Below are 22,481 nucleotides of genomic sequence, written 5' to 3'. Positions count from 1 at the left end.
GAACCATAGCATGATTTGAAACACAAATTTATATTCAATTCCTTTTCCCCCCTTTCTTTTATTGACACCTCTGTGTTATATTTAAAGCGCAATGAGCGACGGAAACTGCAGCATTGCCTTCAACTCCCCTCCCCCAGGCTTTATGAACACACACTCTTACTACTGAACAGTCATAAATAATACAGATATTGACTCAGCACTCAAACATGGACGAACGCGCACGCACGCGAACACACACATACGTGTGTTGTGGGCCGGCGATCCTTCCCCTCCCCGACGCTCTAACGTGCAGCAGTGCTGTTCTGTTGCCTAGAAACCAGGTAGAGTTTCCAGCTAGATCTGCGCTGTCGAGAGAATCCCACCATCCCAACATCTCCCTCTCACTCCCATGAAAACGCTCATTTATTCACATGCGGCTATGATGTCCCCATTATTACATGTGCACCGACTATCCAGCTGGTAGCTTGTTCAACTCATCATTCTCCATCTTCATGCAAAGCTCAACTAGACAAAGCAGGGAACACAGAGCTGAACGGGAGAACAAGAAGAGGCTGCAGAGTTTAGGGTCTCTAAAGGGAATGCAGTGGCGTATCCGGATATGTCTATTATACACAACTGCGCTAAAAGCATCTCTTATCTAACATGCACACAAGGGTGAGCACATCTGGCACAATAAGCAATCGTTTATTGTTTTTTTAATGTTTTTTTTTTTTTTGCCCTTTGTTTAATTTTACCCCATCCTCAAATAGCTAGAACACACAAACATTCAAATACATCCCAAATCACAAATAAGTATAGTCTATATTTGCTTTTAAGTTAATTCAAGCTCCAGATGAGCACCAAAAATCACAAAAATGGAAAAAGAGACAGCTCTTCTTATTAATAAAGAAGGAATATGCTTGAAAAAAAAAAAAAGTTAATTGCGCTTCCTAAAACATCGCAGTGAGCTCACATACAAACACATGAAAAGACACACTTGGCCGTACTATCTACATTGCCATGACAACCCTGAGCTGGATGCTGATGGGTTTCCCAGCTCTTTTATTTATTCATCCATCTCCACATTACTCTTTCATTCGCACGCATGTGTATCGTTAAGCATATGAGCATCCATGCGTGCGCGCCCTCACTTCCCTGGGCACACAGATACGGGTTTTACAAGCCCGTCCAAACAGCGGCGTCAGTGTCGCAGAGGAAGTCTGGTTTCCTACACGTTCTCGGCAGAGCTGATTGGCCCCGTGCGTGGATGTGTCGAATATTGTGATCCGCCTTCACAGAAGAGGCCATTATGGTCAAGTGCTATGTCATTACCTATCTTTTTTTTTTTCTTTTTAACAGTAATTCCACCCGTCTTTCAATCAATAATGGAATCAGCAGCAACATAAGAGCTGTTGTGGTATTCTTGTGGGGAAGCAGAATAGAGCAAACACAAACATGCTGTTGCACACGGAACATTTTTTAAGCTTATTAGGAAACCGTAGCACAAATTCTTCACTGCAAGCACAACAAGGCAATTCAACATAAAAACAGAACCGAGTGCTACTTTGAAGATGTTGTGCACAAAAAGAGATTGATGATCTCTTCAGGACTCTTTCCCCAACACCTCGATGCTGACCTCTGGACTGTTTGCATCCTCAACCATGAAGTAGGCCAGCTCCTCTAAATCACTTGGTTTTTCACCTACAACTGCTGACACTCCATCTTCTCACGTTCTGTTTTATAGCCTGGATAAATTTACTTTTGCTGCACTCGGTCCTCTTCCATACCTCTCTCCTTTTGCCATCAGGACATCACGCACCGACGGCCACCATAGTTTTATCCATGCATGCCGATCAATAAACCCGCAGAGTTCAATCCACTTCAAACACCGAGGAACTGACAGGAATGATAAAAAGGATGAAAAATGCCCTGAAGTTTAGCTATAGGTGTCATGTTAAAAATGTTCTATTTGCCTCGCATGCCTGCATGTGTGCGTGCGCATGTGTGTGTATATGCAAATATTATGGAATAGCCTGAAAAAAGAAGGAATCCCTGCCTCCAATGGAGCAACATAAAAACATGAAAGATAGGAACAAATCAGTGCTCATGCATGTTTGAGCAACATAAAAAGACCAAAGAAGGAGAGGTGAAGGAAACGAGGGCAAAGAAAGAGCAAACATTATTCAGCTGCAGTCAGAACAAGAGAGTGAGGAGGAGGAAGAGGAGAGGAGAGGAAGGGGGTGGAGGGTTACTTGAGAGTGGAGTTATGTCTTGATGTTGGAACACCACTGCATCCCCACTGCAGCAGCCATCAACTGACAAAAAAAGACAATAGGAAGCACAACATAGCTGGCTGGGCGCAGAAAAGTGCGTGCTCATCCCTTACACCTGTGATTGGCTGAAAGCCGTGTCCAACTGACAGACGACGGCAGCAGCAGCTTGTTAGAGCACACAAACTGTCCGGAGAGGGCTGCATTTAAATGGCTGGGTTCAGCTCTTTTCACTGCTCATGCTAGCCCTGTTCATCTTTCTCAGCTCAGCTCAGCTCTTGCACCATTCCTCTGAACGCCCAGATTTTCCCCTTTTATCCTGTTTATCCATTTCATTCTTTCCTTCTGCTCTTGTTCTTGCCTTTGTTTTTGACTTCCTGTCCTCCCTCTTTGAATTCTCTTGTCTGTTTTCCGTCTTAGACTTTTGGGGGGGGGGGGGGGGGGGGTTACTCAACTTTTGGATTCATCAATCTATCTCTTTTCTTCTTTTTTAGCTTCCCGTTCAGCAGTGCACATGTCTCCTGCTGGAATCGTTCCACGTGCAAACGGAGTAATTTTCCAACATCAAAGTTGTGATTTTTCTTTTTTCTTGGATTTTTACACATTCCGTTAACATTTTTTGGAAGATATTTTCATTGAGGGCTTGGATGGTGGACTGATGCATGGAAACACACAAGCAGACCATCACCAATAGGAGGCACTTCCATAGCAACAGCTGCTGAAACATCCCATCCCACATTATCAGTTGGCCAATCAGTGCAGTAATGCTGCTACAGGGGACCTGAGTGATGGCTTGCCGAGTTAAAAGACAAACTGGGTAGATGGAGCAGTAACTCTACCGTGAACCTATTGTTTTGTTCTAGTTTTGTGCCAGCTTTTGGTTTACATTTTGTCTTAAGTCTTCCATCACTTTCCTCATTGAAGTAAATGTTCTCAGAGCTGTGATGAACAACCGCATGCACCTGGAACCTGTCAAAGTAGGAGGCTGGATTACTCAGGCTTCTAATATGTGAAGGATGGGGGTGAAAAGAAATGCCTGGTGGCTTCTCCTCAGAATTGTTAGAGTTGACAGTGAATGTGGTCTACTGGGATAGAAATAGAAATGCTTCAGTGTTAAGGTTATTTTATAAGATACTGGAGTCAGACAGCAAAGAAATGTTGCAGTAAAGAGGATCTAAACAGAGACATAAAGCATGAAAGATAGTAACATACGCTGCATAAGTATTCACATCCCCTGAACTTTCTATGATATCTAACAGAGAAACATTCAATCCATGAAAATGTTGCAGGTGACACAACTACAAGCCTAACAAGGAATGGAGCTACAAACTGACGGCAATCATTCTGCTTTGTAAAATAGAAAATAAGAAACTCACCAGAGCTGGAAACCAAAACATGCATACACAACCTGGTAATAACAGGACCAAAAAGACTGTCAAAATCATGAAATGTCCAGTTTATAATGTTTATAGTAAATTATCAGACAGAGTCTCTGAGTTTGTTTTGCTTCTTCGCAGTTAAATGAGATCTAACTGGACAAAATTCACCCTTACAACAACTTCTAGATCCATACATGTGACTTGGAGACTTCCTATCAAGTGGAGATCGACAACAAAAAGAACAACAAAGAGTATTGCTCAGTAAGGCTAAACATGTCAAAGTTTTGTTGCTTGGATTTTTACAGCAATCTTATTTGTCATTATCCTCAACTGAGTTTTGTTGCATGCTGCACAACTGTAGAAAATTATTTGACAGTTAAAGCTGTGTAGAAGAGGATTGTGATGAGGATCAGGGTTGACTGGTGTAAAGATTGTCTTATATCCAGATCCAACTGGGAACTACAAAACGGCAGCATCATCTACCACGACTGCCACAATGTCAACAAGTAGACAGGGCGATGATGAATCCATTCCAACCAGCAATCCCACCATGACTGCACACTGAGAATGATCCAAGGTACGTTATTATTAATAGCAGAAAAGGTGAGCAGAAGTAGTCCTTCACAGGTCACCTGACCAAGTCTTCCATATTGTTGATGCACTTTACAAATAATTTAGTGTATAAAATACCTGTTTTAGATATCTTCTGAATTAGTAATGCTCTCACAGAACTGAGGCAGTATCAGCAGTAAACCATGTCATCACCGCTTGCTTCATCCTCTCAATAGCATCATAGCTAGTGGATCATCAGAGTGATCTTCTGGCTCAAGCATAAAAGGCGAAACCATTTACAGAAGGAAGGCTTCTTTAGTTGTATTATTCACTCAAAAATTGTGTTTGGTTAATAAGAGTGTCGAAATCTGCCAAAATTTGCTTATTAGCAGAACAAATAACCCTGAAATGTTCATGTTTAAGCCAGCCCTCATTATTAATAACAAGCTTGGCCGTTCACTTGCAAACATTACCTCTGTTGCTATTTACTCAATAAAACCCATGACATATGACTGGGAGGACAAGACAAGATCGTAAGAATGAACTGGCGAAATAAATATGCAGAAACCCTAAAGACTAATGACAAAGTGTGTTCAAGCAGTTGTTACAAGATTCCTTAGACTCCCTGACCCCAGAAACAAGCAGCTACCTCTTTATTCAGACTAGCCTTAAACCTCTGACAAAGCACCTTAATTACAATCTGACAAGCACGACTTGGCAAAGTAGCAGAAAGCGCTTAAAAATGTGTCAGCACTAATGCCATGTTTTTCTTTGAGTTTTTTTGCAGCCTTCTACAGTCGTGGCTGGTAGAGCATGACTTTCTTCTTTCTTTTTACCAATGTTGTAACAATATAATCTGCGGTCCCTCCCATAATCCCTGTGGCAACATAAATTTAGAGAAATGTCTATCATGTGGCCAGACATACTAACATTGGGCCACAGTCATTTTCACATCAGACGCTCAGCGCCTCGGGCAAAAGCAAGGGTCATTGCTTGGACACGCGTTGTGTGTGTGAATACGCACAACTCCCATAGAGTCACTTGTAAGCACTTTGGCACACACACACACCGCATTTACACAAATGAGAAGAAGCACTATTAGTTCCAGATCGTTTTGCGACGCAGTCTGTAAACATTGAGCAGAGGGATAAACAAAGATCCTATTGCACTTGAAGTAATCCCACAATACACACACCTTTACACCCCGCACACAGGCCAAGCTGGCTTGCTAAATGACTTCCATGCATACTTAGACATAAACATTATTAAACACCTGGAGGGGTACAAGTTATATTTGTTTATGCATTATGTTTAGCTAATGCGCTGAGAAACAGAAATAATGTTCCATGTTGGATTGGATATCAGTTTGGAAGTAAAGAGAAAGCAAAATGAATTACTCCGCTGATTCCTTACACATGTTTTACTCTCTTGTTTAACATTTTCTCACGTTATCACCTGAACTATAACGGCTTTATACGCAGTTTCCTTTCCTCCAATACCCCAAAGTAAAATCCAACGCAATCTGTGTGTGGTTTAATCTGAGCATAAATCCCACTGCTCGGTCCAGGCTTCAGAACAGGGGTGTCAGACTTTTCATTGTAGCCAAAGCTACAATGAACTGGGTTAGGGCAACACATGTTCATTTGTTAGAATGGGACAAGAATGGAGAATTTGTGGCAAGACATAAATTTTGATATCAACAATCTCCATTCATTTGTGACTCAGTTTGACCTATTGTATAAAGAAAAACAGGCAAAATCTTCAAAGCTGTTACGAACATCCAAGAGAATTGCATTAACTGTGGCAAAAGGCTGAATACAAACACATACATACAACTCTATATAATCTCCTTCATTCTAATTCATAGTTATGCAATACTTTGAGTTTGTCCATCACATAAAATCCCCAAAAAGCTTGATCAAGTTTGAAAACATCTCGGAAATGTTACTGCTTTTACTGTAAATGACATTGTTTCGAATTAGTTAGCACAAACTTGCTAGCCACACACTGTGGGGGACTGCACAGGAGTTCCGTACGTCACAGAGACAGGATCCCTCAGTCTCTGCAGAAAAATGCACCTAACGACCCTCAATCTGCTGTCATTATGAGCACAGGCCAAATATGAGTCACCTAGCAAGCTGGCAAACACACATAGATGCAATGCTTAATATAAATTGAGCAAGACAAAGCATTTCGCCTGTAAAGGAGGGAGCGATATGCAAAAGCTTGTCTTGTACACACGCCCTCATCCTCTCACTTCCTCCTCAGGAGGCATGTCTGGGTGGCAACAGATGGACAACCCACTGACATCAAGGACAGCTATCATCATTCCTCACTCTGAGAAGATAAAATTGGTTTAGGATGTAAATACACCGGGACAAAAAGATATATATCTCTGAAATGATTTCAATGCATCACGAGTGACAGGAGGTGGGTTATGTCAAATTTGTCACCTGAAGGCAGAGCTGATTAGGGTTTCTTGATGATGTGGTTTCTAAAAAAAAAAAAAAAACAACCCTCCACCTTGAATGATCCCACTGAAACAGCTCTGATTCTGCCAGCTATCTTTCTAGATATGCCCAAATCTATCAAAATTGCAAATAATATGTCAGATTGCAAATGCTTGAGTTATTTCTCACTGACATTGTCGCTACCAAAAAGTTCAATGAACACATTGGTTGCTTGAGATGTGTAAGTTTACCTTGTGATGAAAATGTCATGCCACTTTGACAACATGACAAATTGGCACATACAAGGGAAAGAAGACCAGAAGCAAGAATGCTACGAGTCTCTTAGCTGACCTGGCATGTCCAGAACATGAAAGCATGGAATCCCATTACAACCATTTTCCAAGTAAAAACATGAAGGTATTTGCAAAGTCTGAAGCATTTTTTGTCCATGGGGCTTTCTGAGGCTGTGTACCACAAAAGTCCACCTGAAATTTCCTTTGTTGTGAAGATGAAGCAGCAATGAAAAATGATCAGGGCTCCCAAACTTCAGTCGCTGAGAGCAAGGCTTGTGGGCTTTTCACCAAGAGGTACCGGTAGCACTGAACTCATTGTTTATGAGACATCTGTAAAGCAATATGAGAATTACTGGCCAGAGCAGAACAGGACAGACTAATTGCAGCTCACTGTAAAAAAAAAAAAAAAAATTCTGAACACATTTATCATTGTTTTAACTTGAAATAAATAAAAAAACAGTTTTAAGAGGGTTGCTAAAGTCTAGAAATGCAATAATAGAGACAGTTAACAGAGCTGCTAACTCAACTGGATTTCTACTTTTTTTAAAGTTTTTCTTGTTTATTGATTGAATATAAAGGTGTAACTAGACACCACAAGTCAACCAAAAGGCACTAATAGAAAATTCGTTCAAATTTTTTTAGGAGCACACACAAGTGTTTTAGAAAAACAGCAGGTTGAAAGTAGGATTTACTGAGCTAATGAATAAATAAATATAATTAGTTAATATTAACACAAATACATTACATAAAAAAAAATATGTGCATAGGTTAAGGAACATTGTCCGACACTGTAATGTGTCAGTAGCAAAAGATTTGTGCTGCCATAAACTGACACAAAGAAAGCCAACTGATTATGGTCAAATAATTGACATCTATTGAACTAAAGCATCGTAAGAGCTAACATGAAAGTTAAGGTACTGTAACCAGAAGATGGTAGACAACTACAAACCATGTCATGTTTCTTTATGTCCAGTTTTTTATGTTTGTTTTGGATTTTAAGAGCAAAACCTTTTAGCCAAATGTTAAGATTTCCTTTTTTAAGTAGATTTTATGATCACATAAAACGGAAAAAGCCTCCACTGTTTGCATAATCACATTGGAAATAACTGCTTTGGTGCAATATTTTTTCCTTCAGTGCTCTTCTGCTAATAAGATACATTTTCTGCTGGATGGAATACGACTGTGTTTAGTAACCATAGATAAGATAAAGTTCAGCACTGAGCTGCAAAAGCTGAATGAAAGAGAGAGGAACATGATAGTGATGACAAAATTTATAAAATAAAATTAGGACAAAAGGGGTCAACGGAGAAAGATATTGTCACTGTAATATTCAACTATAGTATCGCATATGCTTGTTGTGTTAATGTCATGTAGATGTGTAAGTCAACAAAATTATCTCACACTAAGCAGAACCTGAGGAAACGACTGTCAAAGGTTGCAATAATGCAATAAATTCAGAAAGGTACCATCAAAAAGATGGGATAAAGTACAAGACCACATTGGGCGCCACGTCTCATTTAAGATCCAAAACTCAAGGCCACAATTCACACAGGCTCCCCAAATTTGGACAATATTGGATTGGAAAAATGTTGCTTAATCTGATGAGTGTCAATGTCAATTGCAACATTCATTAGGTGGAATCAGAACATGACAAAAAGCGTGGATGAATCAACACTATGGGCAATGTTTACCCTAACCCTCAGCCTACCAGACCAATGTTGTTGACTGTATGACGCCACCATGGTAATATAAATAAAAAATGTCTCAGGAATGTTTTTGGTGACTTGTTGAGTATGTGTTTGAAGAATAAAGGCCATTTTGAAGGCAGGGAGCAATCTGTAATTGCTGCCTGAAAAAAAAACAGAGAATTTTCTGAACATCTTCAACAGTTACTGTACAGCCCTGAGTGCATTCAGTTGATTATTGATGACGCACATTTTTAAAAAGATTAATGACATAGGCTGTCGCGCTGAAATGCCATTAAGGTAATTGTAAGCAACTGCTGACAGATCCTATTTGCCACAATGAATTAATGACTCACAAGTTTAATATTTTACAGTCACTTCTATCTAATTCTGATTTGCTTCAGTTTTTGATTTGCACCAAGAACACAGGTAGAATAATAGCTTCTTTTTCTTTTTTTTCTCACACCACTTTCACTGGACCTCATTGTTGCGGAGTGAAGGTGCATTTACAATTCAAGTAATATTTACAAAGTCTACTATGGACCACCAGGTTTGTAGTGTTTATAATGGGCCGTGAACACACCCACTCATTTTGAGACACATAGGAATTAAACACGGCTAGATGTCCTTTGAGATCAGCTCTTCTGACATAACCTGGTTCAATTCTTATACAAGCAGTTATAAAAGAAATAGCAGGCATATGACAGTGTGAGCCTTGCTCATTTGCCATGCTCACACATAAAAAAATATTCAACTCTCAACAAATTCAGGAAAAAAATTTGTATTTCTGAATCTTTAATATGAAAAGAAAAAAACTGTGAACAGAGGAGCATCTACTTTTCATCACAAACATCCCAGTTAACTATTATTCTGTCATAAGAGGAGAACAGGGTAAATTACGGGTATCGAGGTATACCAATGTTTTAAAAAGATATCTTTTGAAAACAGTGAATATTTTGTGTTATGCTTTTCCTCGTGTCCTTTCAATAAGATGATAGAGAAAGCGCAATGTGGCGCATTGAGGAACCCTCATTGCTGTGCACTGCAGGTCAGCTCACTGAAACGAAACAACACTTTTCCATTGTTTACAAGAAACTTATTTAGAGATTTAGAAATATGTCCACTCAAAAAACAAAGTGTGGAAAGGGAATGAGGGCACCCTATCAGTCTTACTAGGGTTATAAACAGATTCGGATTATTTGGACTATAATAAACATACCTAAAGTGATTGTTCTGCATGCAAAACCAATTTATTTTAGTTGCAAGTCACTGCTGTTGATTCTTTTATCTGCCAACTTTCTAAAGTATTATCATTTGTCAGGTCAAAAATAAAAAAAAATGAACAAACAACAACAAAATAGAGAAAGTAGCGATTTTGACAATTCATAAGCTTTTAAATATGGGCTGCACAATATATTCACTGAAATGTCTCTGTGTGAACAATAGAAATTCTGCTAAGTACTCGAAGGAATGCACTATTTGTTGCCTGCTATTGCTACCTGCTATGAAAACACACTTTGCTCACCTGGTACAGATTTTAGTTAAGATCCTAAAGGTCACAGGCAAATTTGAAAGCAATAATATCCCAATCCTATTTCGCGATATCACACAGCCCTGCTCCGTACTTACCGAAGTCAAATGAGTGTTTGTGCAGAAAACACAGTTGTAATCAGGGATCACAGCTTGAATTAAAATGATCAGACTATAAACACAGTGAAATTCAATGTCTTAGACATTTTCCTTTCAGTTATTTCTCTAAAACATGGCAGTTTATGTAGTTTTGTCACTAGTGCAGCATGGCACATTTTTTGGATCAGATGCAATGACTGCCTGAGCCCAGTGGCCGCAGAATAAAAATCAACTTTAGAGGTTTCTAGGGTGTTTTTTGTCACAAATCATTTTTGCAACCAATTAGTTTACCCTAAGCAATGCATAAAATTAAAGTTACTCAAGTGGCTCTTTGGACAATTCACTGAGCAGCCCGGCACTGCAAAAAAGAAAATGGTCCAAAACAATAATGCAAGCTACAAATAGATTTAACAGGGTTTTTATATTATATATAAATGTATACATAATTACTAATATTTACTAATAAATATTTTGCTTATTGTTTTTGTCTTAGACTATTAATACAAAGCAAAATACCAAATAAATAAGTGGTATCATCAATACAATGACTGTGATAGCATACCAGACTTTACATATATCCCCAGCATTAATAACAAAAATGATCTTGCTATTTTCATTTTTATATTAAGATGGTAAAGAAATTGTGCTACATTTACACAAGACTCTTACTGTGAGAATCTCATACTCACCTGGACATGAGCTAGCTCAAAGCCAATAAAGTCTGCAGGTGGCACAGGTCACTTTGGTAAAAGTAAAAATACTCCTCATAAGATACGTTGGTCATTAAGGACTAAAAAAACAAATTCACTGCATAAAAAATATCCACACACTATCTATAGTCACTATCACTGCCGAGTTGTCGGGGGTCGGCGCCTGTCTCCAGCAGCCGTTATACTTTGTACATATTGTCAGCACATCTCAGGACAGCACAGAAAGACCTGGAAGGACAACCATGCACATACACCCACACCGAAGGGAAATTTACTCACACCGATTCACAGGAACAGCCATATTTTTTGGACTGTGGAATGAAGCCAGAGAGCCCAAGAGAAACTCATGCCAGCAAAGGGAAACAATTTGATCGCATTTTAAAAAATCACCTTTAACATGCGGCTGTGCTGTATAGTTAACATCTACTAATGTTAACTGCTTTCATAATCAATAAATAGAAAGGTCAGTTTTGCAATGATGTTGAACTTTCCTACGCCTATTAAGACCTGATGGACACAAAAACATCAAAATAAATGTTTCTGATACTACCTGAGTGGGTTTTCATAATGCATTAATCATTCAAAAGCCATTTGGATAAAACAAAATAATACAATCCAAAAAATTGAATAAAAATCTTTCACAACAGAATATGCCAGCCAGATACCCTTTCTCTACCACAAATGCACAGTCAGTGTCATCACTCTCATATTTATTGAGACATTAAAGCACTAGATCTACACTAGGCTCTCCTAAGGAGGTTCGTGTAGAACAGCCGGCTGACGCACGCTGACCTATTCTCACCAATGTGAGTTTTTGACCTACGTCACAGCACCGTGCTGAACAGGATATGATTCATCAACTTCACTTGCAACACCTAATCAACGAATGTAAACCAATTTTTGCATATAACTTTGAACTGATGTAGTTGATGTTGTGTGAGGTTGTTTCAAGGTTTTTTTCTGAGTTTGCTTATGTTTAAGAATATGGAAACACACAAGATATAAAAGACCCTCATTGTATGTTTACTTCCTGTCTTCAGTATCTACATCCTCTCAAATTTCAAGCAACTTGACGATTTGTCTCTAAACCACTTAACCCCATAAAAACTCCAGACTGCCGTCACAATGAAACTCCATATTCAAATAAATACATAAAACATGCAATACTCCTGTGGAAAGACTTTGAAATGCAGATGTTCTACAGCAACAGGGTGCTACAACTACATATGACAAAAAAATGCAAATTCCAATTTGTATTTTATAAATGTACATGTAGAAATGAAGGGTGTTGGTGTCAATATGCAAAATTACTTTAGCAGCAGTAGCATAAGTGTTGCTTTTCTGTTGTAAATAAAAGTGATTACAATAGGTAACGCAATTAAATTGTCATTGCCGTTCAATTACCATGAGAATCTCATATCATAAGTATAGCCAGGCATAAAATCATTCATACCTCTGCCCAAACTTTTAAAAGTTTTAAGGAGCCCAGCCAGAGTCCCGACTTGAATTTATGAGAGAATCTGTGAAGGGAGATAAAGATGATGGCAAAGAAGTCGTCCAACCTCTGACTTGAAGCTTATCTCAGAATGCTTGTCCACAATTATGAGAGGAATTTCAATACTGGGCTGTTAATACAGTCTTTTGTAATTCATCACCAAGACAGGTAAAAATAATTGTATGCATAAACTTTTCAAAAGCTGTCTACGTCATTAAGAATCTGGTACAAAGTTCTCGGTTTGACGGAAATAAGTTTACACCGAAATCTCTCATGGGGTCGTGGAGGGAGGGGTGAAGGTGGTTAAGATATTTTCAGAATAACTCCATATCTACATCCTTACTAACTTTCAAATAGCAGACACACAGTAATGTACGTGTCAAGATTGCATACACCACCCACCTAAGTGCACCCTGAGAGACGTACCTGCAGTCATTAATCTTCAACTTCTTTTTGACTAACGCCTTTGTTCGTTTTAGACGCCGCTAAATTGTAGTGAAACGTCCCACAGCTGCATATTGCACAGGGAAACTGTCTAACAGGAAACATAAAGGGGTTTCTATTAGTATTGTATATAAAACTGAAGGGCGCAATATTGTTGGCTCAATTAACATTTTTGACAAACCGCAAATTGCTTGGTTATCGGGAAAGGCTGAGATGTGGAAAGAAATGGAGAAAAAAATAACAACAAACTGAAATCAAACATAGAGTATAAAAATCCCTCTAATTCTAGTTGGAAAGATTTTGCTGAACAAACCTTTTTTGTACATTTTTTTTCTCCTTTGTTCTGCTTATATAAAAGATTAAAATCTGATTTAAAACTTTCCCCAGCTTAAACGAATCCTAAAATGGTGAACAGAAGATCTTAATTCCCCGCTGAGATATCTATTATGCATGATTATTTTAATGTAATCACAATAATAATCATAATAATGTAATCATAATGTACAAGTTTATCAGGATTATCTGAAGTATTACAGACTGTTTACTCCTACCAATGTATACAGATGTTTTAAGGAGATAAAACATCAGTAATTTGAAGAGCGATATCCATTTTACTCTTTCACTATGAGATGCTTAGAGACATACTGTATGGTTTTCAGCAGCTTTAGTCCTGACTCTTCTCCCACCTGCTGCAATGAGCTCAGCTGTTAATTTAGTTTCAGCAAGTTAATTTAGTTTAAGGTAATGAGATCAAATTATAATAAAATCCAAACACAGCACAAAGGAATCCTTATTAAAATACAAAACATTTCAAGATCAATTGATCACGTCATGCCCAATATCAACCTAACAAGACACAGCAGATTGTAATAAGTCATTATCTTTGCAAAAAATGCACACTTTGGTAACTTGTAAGTTGCCCGATAGAAGTCAAAGCTTCAACTTGGATCAAAATAACTCCAAAGCCAAACAAAAAAGTTCAGACCATGATGACATGGTGTGCAGTGTTTGCTCGGTGTTTTCGCCAACAGCTGGAACAGCTGATTGCTCATGTGAAGTAAATGTTTACTACATTAGATCTTTGTGCTTCAGCACATTAACTATTTTCATAAAAGAGAGAAATCACCTCAAGCAAGCATGAAAAGCTTTTTTACAAAACTGAGGAGGCAATTTGGAATTGTTCAGTTTCCATCGACCTTTTCTTGTTTGGTACTTCAAAATGCACACAAAAATTGTTGATGGAAACACAATTATGATTTTTTTTTTGGCTTTGGGATATTGGCATTAGAGGATTGAGATCAAATGAAAAACATTTTATATGGACTAGAACTATTAGACTATTATAGATTACAAATTTATCAAAAAACAATTTGGTAAAACTTAACTGTATTTGTGAAAACAAAATATGACTCTTTGTTCTTCTCTTTCTTGTGACCCTAAAATTGTATCTGGTCTTGTGAATAGGATGTATCTTTACACCCCTAGCATTTATTCATGCCAACAAGCATTCCAACACAAATAAGGTCAACTTGACCCGAGTGGACTTCATCAGACTGCATCCATTAGCTCTCTTGTTGGGGAAAAAGTCCTGCTTTAATATCACTGTGCAAACAGTGCTTGACTGACTCACTGGATTAAGTAACAAACTATTGTTTTATTTTGTCCAATCATCAAAATTCACCATACTGATATATTAAATCAGCTAAGCACAAAAGTTCATCAAAAGCACCGTCCAACCATCTAAAGCACAAGAACAAATGGAAGTGATTCCCCTCAAGGCTATTTGCACACCTCCAAATTTTTACCCATTAGTTCAGACAGGTGACTTGCTGCATATGTTGCCAATGTAAAGTATTGTGATGCTTTGAAAAAACTCTGACCCATGCAAGAGTTTAGGCAGACAAAAAAGCTGTCCATGTCTCGTTTTACTTGTTGTTATTGGAATGATGATACAGGACTTTTGATTCAGATAGAAAGAAATATAACTCATTTGCTAGTTCTGCACTGAACAGGTTTTCTGTTCCTTTTATGTGCTGTACTGGAGAAAAGCAGAGGGCTTTTATACTGACCAAGAGCCCCCTGCTTTTTGACAAGAACAGGAAAACGCAGATTACATCCTTTGTGGATGATTTCCTGCACTTTGACAAGTAGGGTCTCACCCAGGAGGGCCATTCATCCAACAACCGCCAATGATTCAGACAACCTTGTGACCCTAAATCAGGCAAACCAGGACGAAGACATATTTGGGCTTACCAGTCATCGGATCATGATCTCCAGCATATGAAAGGATATGGGTTACAGACCATGCGCAAACACCAGTTGCGGGGCCTTGTTGTTTGTTTCAGGCAGAAGAAGGCCACAGGTGCCAGGGCCGGATACGGCTGCTGTTCCTCCTCCTCGGACACACAGTCCGGGTCGCGGATTGGAGCTGTGATGCGGACTCCCAGTGTAGGCCCAGCTTCCATTTCCAGCTCTGGCTCCTGGTCCTCCTCACATTCCTGAACTTCCACACTCCACTCGTCTCTCCTGTCTCCTCGACCGCCACAGCTCCCTCTCCTCTTCTTCTCCACCACCTCCTTCTTTTCCTCCTGCTGCTTCTGCTCCTCTTCCTTGCCTCCTCCTCCTCTTTGTCCTTCTGGGTCACCATTGTGGTCTGGGGCGTCGGTCCTGTGGCCCGCCGATACAGAAAGCCTCACGTCCTCCTGTACCTCGCCCTGCTCCAGGCACTCTTCGTACTGAAAGCGCACTCTCCCTTCGCCATCAGTCATGATAGAGCATCAGGCAGAGCCACTCTGGAGGAGAGGTCAGAGGATTAGAGGTCGGAGGGAGGAAGGGAGTGGTTGATGGTCAGAGATCAACACCAGACATGCAGGTGGAGGAAGGATTGTTGGCAAAAAAAAAAAAGCAAAGAAGGAGCAACAGAGAATAGAAACGAGAGTGAAAGAGTGATCAGCTCAGCACAGACAAATCACACAATGGGCCAAATAAACACTTAAACCATTCTGTCTATCAGTCCCTTGGCAACACAAGAGCTTGCTTCCAGTGAACGTACACAGCCGCAGAATTTCATAAACCCTTGACACTTTTGCAACTTAGCCGGTTCTTATAAAATTAAAACAAATAAAGACAGCAACACCTTAAATTCACTCAAGTGTTATGTACAGATGCAGATACAGAGACATCTAAAACCTGGGTAGAGGTTCTTCTTCTTGCAGAACAATTTTAAACATACATGCAGCCAGGGCTGAAATTCAGGGCCATTCTTACCTGCAAACGTGTGTGCTACAATGGCCCAGTCAAAGCACAGACCTAAATCTAACTAAAAATATGCACCAAGAGTTGAAACTTTCCTTTTACAGACATTCTTCATTGAATCTTTTTTTTTCAATATTCAAATATGACAAACACCACTTGCTAAAGATTTGCAGCTACAATTTCACTGAAATTTTTTATTTTTTTTCAAAGTACATTTATTCTGAGGAAGCCCAAAGACATGTGACACTTTAGATTTTTATTTCCAGAACTTTTGGAAACCTCACTTCGATTTCTTCCCATCTCACCGTTAGGCCTGATTTGATCAACCATAAACCCACTAACAACTAAAGTTTGTGGTCATAATTGGAAGAAATATCAACAAGTTAGCTCAGGCTCTGTATTGATTTAAAAGAAATCGCATGCTTTATTCATTCCACTGTCATATGAATTTTGACATATCAGAAATGGCAGATTTTTCAAGGCATCCCACATTGAGTCTGGCATTTGAAAGCGCATTGAGTCCAGGGATATCTTACTGCCACATATTTACACTGTGATATAATAGAAAGTGTAAATATTTGTATCATTATTATTATTATTATTATTATTATTATTATTATTATTATTATTCCTGACTCCTTTTCTCTTCCTGTTGCTATGTGATTGAACAGATGGACTGCTCTGCCTCTGATGTACTGAAGGTTTTTAGCCCACACCGTTCAGTGGCAGGCATACAGGAGGAGTATGCGCCACAAAATGAGGGAAAAAAGCAATTTACGCCACACTAATCCCGATTATTCGAACAAATGGAGTAACATCAAGAAGGAAACATTAGCCCTGATAATCCAGTAAAGCAGACTTCACTCTTCTGAAGCTTTTTTTTATTATTTATTTATTTTTATTTTTTTTATATTTAATGGGCTTTTGTTCTGACACGAGAAAAAGAAAAGCGCTTTAAATTTCCCAACTCGTTTTACAAAGGATTTTTTTTTCAGACCGCCATTAAAATGAACATTTTTTTTTTTTTTTTTTTTTAAGTAACTGTGCCAAAAGGAGACGGCAAAGGAGGAAAGGGAGCGCTCGTCATCCCTCTTTCTGATTCTTTTGTCGCGTGGAGTCAATTCTGGACTTGACGAGCGTTCAGAGCACAGAGGTGAACGGAACAAGTTCTTTGTTTCCAAATACCTTATCAAGACAGAATCGGGAGTTCCCATAAGCATGGTCCGCGACTTTCCGACGTTCAAGCGCACCCAGCCTTTCTCAGCAACCTGGACCTTCCCTTTTCCTTTCTTTCTTTTTTTCTTTCTTTCTCTCTTTTTTCTCTCTTCCTCTCCACACAGTGCGTGTCTTTCCTTTGCTCGAAAGTGATCAAATAAAACCAGTTCGTCCTGAAAAGAAGAATCACGGACTGAAGTCAAAGAAGTCGCTTTAAGTGGTCCTCGTCTGCGCCTTCGGTCAATTCAAGACGGAACATCTACCCATGCCTCCTGTCTGCTCCCAGTCCATCCTCGCTAAGGAGTTGGTTACGCAGCGTGGAGCGGAGATGCGCGCGCGGGGTGGGTTGGGTCGGGTTGGGCTGGGCCGCGTGGGCAGCCTACGCCTGAATCCCCGTGTGTGTGGATGTGGTCTGACGCGAAGAAACTTGGCCCAGGACCTGGAAGCCCTCACACGTGATTCGACGTCCGCTCGAGAGAAAGAGAGAGAGAGAGAGAAAAGGGGGGTTCTCGCTGTGAGACTCACAAGTACACGTACACGCGCACGTTTAAAAAAAAAAAAACACCCACCATGCTGTGCGGCCAGGAACCGCAGTGCACAGTGGAGCAAATGTCAAACATGCCTGTTTTTAGTCCATTATTACCATCTCTAAGATTGTGACTGTGTTTTTCAGGGTTGAATAAAAATCTAAACTCTTAATGATGGTTTAAAATAATATATATATACAATCAAGAGCACAGAAACAATGCAAAGACACATGGAGACAGAGAGAAAGATCTACACGCAACACCAATATACACACTTTATTCATACTGTAAGCAACAAGCTCTCTGAGATCTTCAAAGCTTGATATGTTGTTGCTACTCTTACTGAAAAAAGGAATTATGGCTACTCTGCCAAACAAACATATTTCAGACAAAAATGCACAGATGTAATCCTACAGTTTATGTTAAAGTGAGACCTCTTGCTTGTACACAAGCTTTGTTGTTCTGATGTCATTTTCTCTCTGTATTTGTATGAGGTGCAGTATGTAACAGGATCATGTCTTAGCATCCAGGAACCTCCAGCAGTACCTGGAGAAGTGCTTTCTGGTGTTAAATGTGGCATGCATGCATTCATTTATTTTCAGCTGTGAACAAAAGCTTAGAGTGTGCTGAAAGATCAAGCTCTGTCACCCGCCCCCTGACACCTGTCTTTCTCCCCCACCGGTCTGTCTTTCCTGTCTGCTACTAGTGCATGCACAGTTGGACTCCTGTGCTCATTACTGTAGGCTTGGCCCCAAAATGTCTCCTGCGAGGCCTTAGATAATGTTGCCTTCGCTGTCACACCCTACGCAGCTGCTCCACGCTGCCCCTTTCTACCCTCACACAACACCAATCTACTTGCACTATTTGAAATGTGGACTTGATGCATTCTTTGGTTTGGTTCTGTTTTTTTTTTTTTTCTCCATTTACCAGGCTCAAGCAGTGACTTAAATAAGGTCGATTCGAAATCTCAGAGTTCAGCGTTCTTACGAGGAACGTGTGTTAACAGGCTTCTCTGCAGGATATAAATGCAGTCTGTTGGAGTAACAACGGGTCCACTTTTGTTGTGTACTTTCATTTCCACAAAACACATTTTAAATATGTTCCTCACTCAAACGACATTCATCCTCCCTCAGCTGGAACTACCAGTCTACCTTTGCTTAGTACTTCCAATCACTCTCCTTCCTCTCCCACCCTCATCCCGTCACAGTCCATCCTCGTGTCCACTCCAACTCCCACACTCCCATCATTCAGCCGTTTCCTATTCCGTTACTCATCTCTCATCAGTTGACCCTTTTTTTTCTTTTTCTACTGAAGTAGGGTAGAAAAAGAAGACCATCACCAACAAAGAGGTGAGACTGCTGTTAATACAAATAGAAAAAAAGGTCAGACATTCAACAACACACTGGAGAAGACCCGAACAAAACGGTGCGCGATTGTGCCGTCAAGTCAAGTTTGATCATTTCAGCAACAAGACACAGTAAAAGCATAATGCAGTAATCAATTGTGAAAGAAGTAATTAATCTTACATTTTGTCAAATGCCGTCATAAAAATGATCAAAAATAGTCATTTTCAAAATTAATCTAATCAAATAAAACTCTTAAAAGGTGGGTCTGTGGGCCTGATTTAAAGCGTTTTGAGTGCAACATTCTCATGAAGAAACAATGTTGTTGGCAGAATATCTGTCTTCTTCATTCACCACGGAGACTTAATGCCGATAAAGTTGGTAGAAAGATTCATGTTTCTACAAACAGAACAAAAAATGTCAAAAAGCACATGTTTAAATAAAATGTAAGCATTTTAGAAATGTTTGTTGTCGGCACATTTTGTGACACTTGCATGATGGTTCGGTCAAAACTGACTCCCGTTACGATAACTGTACCAAGCATTAAAAACAGAATGCGGTAACCAGAGGTCAAACCCATGTTAGTACTATGAACAAAAAACATGGTTAGAAGTTACTTACATTGTTCACTTTAGGATGTTTCTGTAACTTTTAGGGATTTCCATGATCACCATCAGACCTGCAGTTGTACCAAAAGGTGACATGTGCAATATTAATTCAGTGGGACTGGATGCAGCTGCACTCCATACTTCTCATTTGTACTCAAAGTGATTTCTGAAATTCTGTAGTCTCTATTTTTCACTTTTCAATTACGCATTTTGTTTTGGTGCGGTTCACGTGAAATTCCATTAAGATGGACCCTTTGTGGTTTCGACGCGACAAAACGCAAAGAAGTTCAACGGGTACAAACACTGTTCCAATTCGCTCCAAATATTGTGGGAAAACTGCTTATGCCACATGCAAACTCATACCACTTTAAGAAAAAGAACAAAAAAAAAACAATGCTGACAGAAACTGCAAGCGCCATCCTGTCAAAGAGACTCTGTGACTGACAAGTGATGTCTGCAGAGGCATGAGCCAACCACACAACAAAGACATCAAAGTCATCTCCAAAGTCATGAATAAGAAAAACAACAAACACAACAGCTTGCAAGGATACTGCAATTTTCTTAGTTTTTCTTTTTTTGCTTTGTTTGTTATAAAGCATACCTCGGGTCTCAGTTCAGTCTGCATCCATGCTTGCCTCATTCACTCCTCCCACTCATGTCTCTGCTGGCTGGTGTCTTCACTTTTGCTCAGCTGACGTGTCTGAGGAGGGGGAGACCCTGCACGATCGACCTCCTTCAAGGAGCTTTCCCGGGAAACAGGCCCAAGAAAGGAGGTTGCGTCAAGTTTGTTCTGCATAAAACTTGCTGAATTACGGGCATTCGTGAGATTTCATCAAAATCCACCCGAAAAGAATCCCACACTTTATAGGTGGATGAGAGATGGCAAAATAGATAGTTTTCTGGTGCTTTCTTTTTTTTTTTTTTTTAATTCCTCTTTAAGTCGGATGCCAAGCTAATCATTCTAATTAGGGTAAGGGAGAGGGAAAAATACCATGGCATTCGTAAACACACAAGAACAGAGGAAACGGTTATATAATCATGCACAAACTCTCTCTCTCTCTCTATCACACACACATACACACGCATACACACTCACACGCACACACCTACACACGCACACGCACACACACGTACATACACCGAGTCAGCAGGGGCTCTGCAGCTTTAGAAGGGAGTCTGTCATACTAAATACTGCACCCAAACACAGCTCAGTCACAGATACCTACTTATGGAAGATGCATAAAAGAGCAGTAGAATATGCTCTTTTATGATGAATATGATTTACTTCAAGCACATATCTGTTTTAGGTTTTTTTTTCTCCTTTCTTTGGAAAGTCTGAGCTGCAAGTAGGAAATGGGGGGAAAAACATTGACTCTGAAACCCCTCAACTGTTAATGAAGTGTAAGATCATTTTCACATTTTTGTAGTCAGAATGGAAACATAGGCTGCATATTAGCAGGCTGGAGCACTCAGAAATGCACCAGTTCATTTATCTAGATTGTTTTGCAGTGGTTCTTTATATTTTTCATGCATTTAATAATCAGTTTCATATCAAATGGTTGCTTAATATCTTACTTTGCTGCCTGCTGCATGTTGCCATTTTTGCAGTCCAGCTTAAAGATCGGAAATACTCATTTTAATAATATATCAAAATAAAGACCAAATCATCCTTTTCCTCTATCCTCATAAAAAAAAAGTTACTTTTGTCTGTTAATATCTGATTAATAAATTTACGTTTAAAACTGCGGTTAAAGAAAAAAACAAAAACCGGCTTTTTTTTTTTTTGTCACCGTTTCACCTTTTCTCAGACGAGGCTACATTACTGTGTTGTGTGCCGACTTGAATCAAGCACATATCTAATAACGTGATCTGGGTGATCTAATCTTTAGCTTTTTAATAACATACTCTCATCCGGCGTGTGGAGCAGATCTCTGCTCCATCTTAATGTAATGAAACTCTTAAGCCTCTTAAATATGAACTCCTACACAGGTTTTTGCCTCGGAGGCTCTTTTAATATGCAAAATGCTTCTTCGGGCCACGTGATGAACTGGTGAGATTAAGAAAGTCACCAATTCTCTATTAATGGTAAAGATTTAGTATAGTGGATAAAGCTCAATAGTTATGTTTTTTTTATTATTATGTTATTTTATTTGATCAATAATGAATAATTCAATAGTCATGTTTTTTTTATGTGCTTGCTTGGAAACAAATACACCTATAGCATAGTACAGTAAATATGTAATTTAAACATTTTAATCCCAATTTCTTTTCTTACGCAACCCCTTCATTAATATGGTCTTAGCTTATTAAAAGATTTGGTTCATTTTCCTTCACACATTTGAAATTTTTTTTCATTAATGATGCCTGCAGAATTTGAAATATTGAGTTTATTGGGTATTTGGCATAAATGTATAAATTGAAGCCATAGATGTTTACATCTTACCACAGTCTGCCAAGAAGCTGACATTGAGTACTTTCAAACTGTAAGGAAGTGTGTTATGTATAAAAATCCTTAGCTGAGAGTGAACAGGGCTGTTCCAACTTACTGATATAGTCAGTTGGTACTATATCAAAATTAGTACACCGCCCTTAGATGTATAATTTAGTCAAAATATTGATATTTGACCTTTTTATTTTCTTAAAATGC

General features: G+C 39.2%; 1 protein-coding gene across 3 annotated transcripts in view; it reads right to left on the bottom strand.

Moving 5' to 3' along the window:
* The window catches only part of cacna1ha (calcium channel, voltage-dependent, T type, alpha 1H subunit a), a 120,803-nt gene extending 102,978 nt beyond the window's left edge, over positions 1-17,825 (bottom strand). For 2 of the 3 annotated variants that reach the window (XM_055035053.1, XM_055035054.1), the window contains exons 1-2: positions 17,327-17,825; positions 15,180-15,678 (exon numbers count right to left, since the gene is read on the bottom strand). In XM_055035053.1, coding sequence (XP_054891028.1) covers positions 15,180-15,654 — 475 coding nt within the window. In that variant the 5' untranslated portion in view covers positions 15,655-15,678; positions 17,327-17,825. The remainder of the gene's footprint in view (positions 1-15,179; positions 15,679-17,326) is intronic. The other variant, XM_055035055.1, reaches the window with a different exon arrangement.
* Positions 17,826-22,481: the final 4,656 nt, after the last annotated feature.

Source organism: Poeciliopsis prolifica, unplaced genomic scaffold (assembly GCF_027474105.1).
Source record: "Poeciliopsis prolifica strain line A6 unplaced genomic scaffold, Auburn_PproV2 SCAFFOLD010, whole genome shotgun sequence".
Taxonomy (NCBI): domain Eukaryota; kingdom Metazoa; phylum Chordata; class Actinopteri; order Cyprinodontiformes; family Poeciliidae; genus Poeciliopsis; species Poeciliopsis prolifica.
This window is presented reverse-complemented; position numbering and strand designations above follow the sequence as displayed.